Consider the following 7,315-nt stretch of genomic DNA (forward strand, 5'->3'; position numbering starts at 1 on the left):
GAACATGTGGAGAAACAGATTCTGTCGTTTCAATGTGATTGAGAGGCCATAGATGAATGGGACATACTGTGGGATGTAAGGGAGAGGTCATACACACATGCACGGATGCATGTGTACACACACACACACACACACACACACACACACACACTGGTTCTGACAATGTATTGAGCAAAGATGTCCAGGGTTCTCCCCCTCCCACAGCTGAAATTCAGTGGTTAACTTTATTGTCTTAAGTCCTTAAGAACTTAAAACAATAAAGTTAAACCACTGAATCTCGGCCGCTGTCATTGTGTTTGACTGGTCTATAGTACGTCATTATTGTGTCATCTCAGATCCATTTTAATGTCTCACTGCTCCTCCTAGTTTTCCATTTCAACCCCCCAAACCAGACATGTCTGCAAAACAAGAGCAAAGAATGACTTGATTTACAAGATACTATGTTCTCTTCTTATGCTTTTTTCCCCCCTCTTATATCATTATTGGTGTGCAATTTGCAAATGAAATGGCGGCGCTACATATCATTTTAGCAGGCTTTATGGCTGCCTGGTTGGGGTGGTGAGTTGTGAGCTACAAGCTTCATTACCATACATCACGAGAGCCATGGTAAAGGATTAATCTGTAAAAAAAGAAAGAAAAAGAAAAAGGGAGGTCGATTTGATGAATATGACATGTGACCATTAATGATGTTGATTTTATCTCTTGAGAATAGCGTGATTTACTCGGGACGGATAATGACGTCGTTTGCTTGATTCAGTAGATCTGTTTAAAGAGCTGATTAAATTGTTCGGCCTTGCTTCATTTCATGCTATTTGGTTTACGGCTTCATTACTGCAATCACAAAAGCTGTGGAAATGTCCCACATTCGGTGTCATCGTAAATCATTGTTTGGCGCAGATGCCATTAATTTCAATGTGCCAATTTTTCTTTGTTAAGATATACTCTAATCCATGACCTCATAATTGGAAACACTAACAAGACTCTTTCGATAAGTCCTGCGAATGTTGAAATTAGGTCACTTCGTATTGCACTGTAACCTACACGATATAGTGTTGACTTCCATTTTTATCACTTGATCTTCCACATAAGAGACAGACAGACAGACAGACAGACAGACAGAGACATGCAGCTGCAGACACACACACACACACACACACACACACACACACACACACACACACACACATACATACAGTTACAACGGTGGTATTTAATGCTTCATAAAAAAAGTACGGTGTTAGACACACACACACACAGACACAGTTACAACGGTGGTATGTAATGCTTCATAAAAGCGGAGTACGGTCTTAGACACAGTGCGAACCCAGGGTGCCAGGTGTGTGTGGAGACAGATGCAGCCACAGCGGGGCCCTCGGTTTCTTAAGGCGCCTTGTACCACAGAAAGACTTTGTAGGTTGTCGAATCAAATGAGGCAAGTTATTGTTCTACCGCTGAGATGCGCAGAGACCCCATACTGATTAGTGATACCATAGACCTCCAACAAACTACTGTAATAGCTTTTCAAAAAGCTTCCCAAAAGAATAGTTTAATAGGTAGGCCTATATTTAATAAGCAGGCCGCTAGGTTGCTTCATATCAGCAGGATACTTGGTTGTCATTTCGAAATGAATTTTATGCCGCTGTATATAGTGCTTTGAATAGCCTATAAATCCGTGCAGATACAGATTGCGGCGTTTCGAAAATACCCGGAGATGTTTCCCTGTGGAGAAGTCCATCTGATTTCCAGCTCCACATTTATCACTTTGATTGTCATACAGCAGCCGACAGCAGATGTTTTAGAAGTCTTGTGACTTGACCATGGATCATGCAGCAGCAGCAGTCTTCTCCAGACTTTGGTTCGCTTTACCTGATAAATTGGACGAATTGGGATGAGTGGAAAAAATATTTCAGCTATGTACACAATGTAGGTCAACCAAGAAGATCAGCAACATGTTCAGTTATGAGTTATACGCCTGACTAATCGATGCGATGCCAAAGTTCTCGACTGCATTTCGTGTTGGAGACTGATGAAAGTGGGCCTGCGTTTATCCGTACCCATATGAAAAAAAAGAATGATATGATTCACGAGTGGGCTATAAATTACAAATGTCATCGGTGAGATGAGATGATAATTATTTCTGAGCAAGAGCCATCTATCTAGCCCACAATAAACGAGCTTCGCCTCAAAGTTGAACCAAGAACCTATTTGTTTTTAACACGTAAAACGCATAACATAATAGACCATATTTACATGTAGCCTAGGCCTAGCCTACATAACATAATTCAATAGTTATGGTACACTCTTCGCTCAGATAAATTACACTTATCATGACAATGACGTTTTTCCTTTTCATTGTTTTTGCTGGAACCCACATTCTGTGGAATAATATCTAAATTTGCGGGTGGCATGCTGAAATAAATATCAAACAGTGAATAAAAACGGAATAAATTATACTGTATTTATTATGTTGAGATCAGGATGAGTATCTTGTAATTTGGCTTTCCAAAACAGGCCCTATGCAAACTATGCTACCATTTTACCTTTAAACATGTTTACCTGACGTTTATAAAGGCAACGGCTTTGTGGGCCTGGTACTTTGACACAGCCACGAAATGCTTTATTTTTCACATCATACACTACGTAGCCTAAATCAGTCGCGTCCATTTCTCAGAGACCAATTACGCTCACCTCGTTTGTCATGATTTGTAAATTAGCCTATTATTCCATATCAATGTATTGAATTATATTGAAGTAGGTCACACAAAAATATCCGTTTCAAATGGCTGTTTACTCTTCTGGATTTGAGAATTAAATTCCTGACTTTTTTTGTTGAGTTAAGCATGTTAAAAAAAAGGCTATTTGAAAGTGTTGTGGAAAGGTTTGTGTTCAGGAAAACAGCCCCACTTCAAATTATCTCCAATTGAAATACACTTTGCAATTACACGTATAACTATAAGAGAAGGCCTTAATTAATTTGTAACAACATACAATCAACATTTAAACAAAAACACACACGTTCAATTTGCAACTTGCAATGTCAGGCCTAAATGCCATCACCCTAAACCTAAATTGTAAAAAATAATGCACTTTGAGCCTTTTGCAAATTATATTATAATTATTTTATTTTTGTCACGCTTGGAGCTATCGCAAATAAATACATTGAGTCCATGGATCGCGTCCTGCATGAAGTACAACCAATATAAAAGTCATTAGGCCTAAAATCTCCTTTATAAACGTATAATTCATTATTCCTCTCTACTGATATCCTAACGCCGATGCCGTAGTAAGTCTCTGTCCATAGAAAGCATATGGAGAATAATATGGCCCGGCTGCAGCGGGCACTGGGACCGGTGCGCCGTTGGGCAGGGGGCTCTTGGAATAGGGGTGGTAGCGGCTGCTCAGTCCCAGTGGGTGATGCGGACTCCTGAGCATCGTTCCCGGACTACCGGGGCCTCCGTTCGGTGGCATGTGCATATGGCAGGCCATAGCGGCCGCGGCAGCGTTGGCCAGTGACGACGAGCCCGGGTATCCTGATATCAACTTCTCCGTCCCGGCAAAAGCTGTATGAGTCCGCAGGTGATTGAGAAGTTCTTCGGAGGAGGAAAACCGCTTGTCACAGGGTCCGTTAGCTGAGACCCAGTTACAAATGTGCGGCATGGGGTCATTGGGGAGCATAAAGCCATAGGGGTACAACGGATGTCCGGTAAAAGATGGCGGCGCAGAATGCACGCCGTGCAAAGGGTGCGTTGGGTACATGAGTTGGTATCCAGACTTCAGAGCCGAATGGGCCGCGGCGGCGGCGCTAGAGTCATGCGAGGCACTAGTCGCACCGGATAAATGGCTTGCGCAGTGGTAACTTAGGCAGTAGGGGTCTCGGCAAAGGCTGGCAGACATTAAAGACGGTGGGGAAGCTCCAGCTAAGGGGCTCGTTCCAGCCTTACTGCATCCGAGCTGGCTGGCGAACTGTGCGAACTGACTGCTCGATTTCGTCGGGTCTAAAGTCATTCCGTGGGGGAGAAAGTGTTGAGGGTAGCCTGCGTACGCACCTGCTAAGCTTCCGGGATAGGACATACCAGCAGGTGGTAGGGGGAACACGGTGTGACCCGGTTTGTAGGGCGACACGGGCGCTACAAGTCCTGACCCCAGAGCAGAGGATGCTGAGGATACAGATGTTGAGTCTGACGTGATAGCCTTTGATCCAGGTGTGGTATCCTGTTGGTTCACCTCGACGTTAATCCCAGCACAGCTGACGGTTATCCTGCTGCCGCCGCCCTCTTTTGTACTGCTTTTATTGCTATCCGACTCCTTCTTGTCCTCCTTGTCTCCTGACTTGCACTCTGACGGCAGTGGAGACACGGAGGTGCAGGAGCTGGGGCTGCCTGTCCTTGGAGAGAACGGCTGGCAGGTGGCGCTAGGCACTCGGAAACTATGCTTATCTCCACTCAGGCTGCCGGACGAGTCCTTCTTCTCTGATGATTTGGAGTAGGGTTTGAAGCTGGATTTGTCTTCGTTTCCAATGTCACTCATTTTTAGTGGCCCGGATTTCGTCTCCTTGTCAGATCCATTTGATCCAGAGGATAGTTTGGAGGAGGAAGGAGGATCGGGTTTACCAATCTGAGAGCATGTTTGTGCCAAAAGCGCCAACGGACTTTTCTTGGCGTCCAGCTGCGAAATAAAACAAAAATACAATTAACATTCAGGTTTGAACTTTTGTCGCAGGTTGTTTTGCAAACAGCTGCATGTTGTTGTTGTACATCCTATTTGCTTTTTGCGAGTCCACCCAAACTCATATTAGGTAAAGTTAGGTAAAATACGCACCGCGCATAACGCATTGCGCACAATATTAAAATCAGCATTTATCTCCAGTTCAAATTACAATAACAGTCTAACACACACAAACTGTGATAAACCACCACCCCAACAAATGAATGCAATGTATCAACATTAAGAAATATATTAGGACGCCTACAGACTAACACGGATTCTGGCTATTATTACTCCCGTACCCCGTCCCCCCCGTCCCCCGTATCCGACGCTTACCTCGATGGGACTAATCGGTGTTGATGGTAAAGGCTGAAGATACTCCGGGTGCAAAATGTGTCCTCCCCGTGCGGAGAGCATTTTCAAAATCTTTATGGGTATGCGGTTAGCTTGCCGTAACGGGTCTGCCGGAGAGACTAGGTGAAGAAACGGCTTGTTGATTTTTGCAGTGCCCTTCTCCCCGGAATATCTGCTCTCCCAGATCGGATTCGTGCTGCTTCTCAGGATAGACACCGTGGGCGATATGCTCATGACCCAATTCTCGATGAAATAAGAAGAAAAACTCAATCAACGTATCATGTCGTCGTAACGCCGCGGCTTTAGAATGAAAGCAATAAATAAAACAGTAAAACTTCGAGTAATCCTTATTAGAGACGGCGAAGGTCTGAGTGAGATCCGCGCATGTTGCAGGAGTGACTGTGTGGCTGCATCCTCGGTGTCGCTGTGAGAGTGTGCCAGCAGGTCCGTGCGCTCTCTATCTCCACGTCGGCTGTAGTAGAAAAGCGCACTCCCGTCAGCAGCGTCTGAATTAGTCCCGAGATTAAAGCCTTTGCCGCCTTCCAATCAAATGAGACCCTGAGGTGATTGGAGGGTCAAGGGAATGTGACGTCGCCTCCTCAAACGGGCGTGTGTTTTGCCAACTCCATGGAAGCTTTATTGCTGTGTTTTATATGCGCGTTTGCACATTTTGTCTGTTTAGATGTTACGGCAGCCTATACACGACTTACCAATGGAATACGATGTTTTTAAATGTTTTTCTGGGAATTACTAAACCATCGATAAGGACGCCTTTTTATTCACTATGTTTTTTAAACATTTGGTATGTGATTATTGCCTAAAATATGAATCCAATGTCTAACACATTCTTTCTCTGAACTGTTATCCCCAACAGTGTGTTAGGCTATAGGATTTACGCAACCTTCCCCACGTTTGCTTGAAAAACGTCAAACGCAACATTGATATTTAGCTAATGTAAGGGCATTTCAGCCTACGGTTAGTTATTGCCCATTCAAACACGCGCTGACATCATTGCAAGGGGGAATGTAAATGTCCCACATTTTGAATTCAACGTTTCTGCCTCCTCTCAATCATACACACTGTCATCTGTCAATTCTGCTCTTCCGTTATTTGTCAGTTGTCTACGGATTCAGGTCAACCGCTGCTGCTGCTACTGAAGTCCCAGTGAAGGGAGAACAGATCGGGAGAATATGTGTCTGATCTTCCAGTGCCTCAGTCTAAAGTAGACAACAACTCTCATGTCATCGTGTATCACTGACGCAAAGGGCTGACATATTCGATTAGGCAGATAAGCTCTGCAGGCCAAGCATTTTTAGTTGACACATTTCATATCTTTTCATTTCCTCTAGATATCGTCAAATTCAAGCTTGCTTGTTTTTGTTATTGTTTTTTTTTTGTTGGTTTTCAAATAGTTTATTGGACACAGAAACACAGACACATGAATAGGTCATTAGAACTAAAAAGGTCAAACAAACTCTTTTTTTTTGACAGTTTTAATGTTGATGATCATAAGGACACGAACAGACAAATCATTATTATTGCAAAATCATATTTTCCTTCTGCATTTCCCGTCGCATGATGTCATACTTCAAAAGTGGCCTGTGACAGTTTAGCAATCACTCAAGTTAAATAGCTCAAAAATAATTTGTCACACCTTAAATTTCATTTCCAGATCAGAACATTCTTTTTTTTCCTAAATCAAAATGGCAGGTAGCGTAATATTGCCTAATTTAAGCGTCTTGCTGATGAGAGAAAAGTTAAAACGTATGCAAGGGATTTTTTGATTGATAACATGGGTGCTGTTTTCGGCAACGGCTGTCAGACCTTGACACAGTGCTTGAGTTATTAGGGCAAAGAAGGGCGACCATAAATTTCTAACGTCAGGCAAAAACTCCTTTTATTGTCCACTTGATGGATAGCCCATTGCACCAGACACCAAATACTCGGCATTATCCTTAAATGGGAACACATTTTTTCGTTGCCATAATTCATGACATTTAAATAGAAAGTTTGAAATCCTTACCAATATTTCACACTAGTGACATGTTTATGAATCACTCCCTGCATGCAAATATAATTATTTACAGCACACAAGGTCCATATATCTGCGATCTTTCACCGGTTTCCACTGTATAGTCACAGTGGTTGAGACTAAATGCAGGTTAGATTATTGTGGTTCACAACTCGTATTTAGGCCTACAGTTATTTGGGTATGTTCAATTTATTTAATACAGTTATTATTCATGTGTTTATTTAC

General features: G+C 42.9%; 1 protein-coding gene across 1 annotated transcript; it reads right to left on the reverse strand.

Moving 5' to 3' along the window:
• Nucleotides 1-3,151: 3,151 nt before the first annotated feature.
• Nucleotides 3,152-5,507, reverse strand: LOC310816695 (zinc finger protein 503-like). Its single transcript, XM_083686972.1, has 2 exons — nt 5,041-5,507; nt 3,152-4,665 (listed from the first exon to the last, which is right to left on the reverse strand). The coding sequence occupies exons 1-2, from the start codon at nt 5,290-5,292 to the stop codon at nt 3,256-3,258; spliced, it is 1,662 nt and encodes a 553-aa protein (XP_083543098.1). The 5' UTR covers nt 5,293-5,507; the 3' UTR covers nt 3,152-3,255.
• Between the last annotated feature and the right edge of the window lie 1,808 nt (nt 5,508-7,315).

This window comes from Argentina silus (genome assembly GCF_951799395.1).
Source record: "Argentina silus genome assembly, chromosome: 16".
Classification (NCBI taxonomy): domain Eukaryota; kingdom Metazoa; phylum Chordata; class Actinopteri; order Argentiniformes; family Argentinidae; genus Argentina; species Argentina silus.

Bases quoted from the DNA above. Each gene is read 5' to 3' on its own strand.
- LOC310816695 (XM_083686972.1), bottom strand. From the start codon at position 5,292: ATGAGCATATCGCCCACGGTGTCTATCCTGAGAAGCAGCACGAATCCG. The intron at 4,666-5,040 runs GTAAGCGTCGGA...TTTATTTCGCAG, and splicing joins CACCGATTAGTCCCATCGAG to CTGGACGCCAAGAAAAGTCC.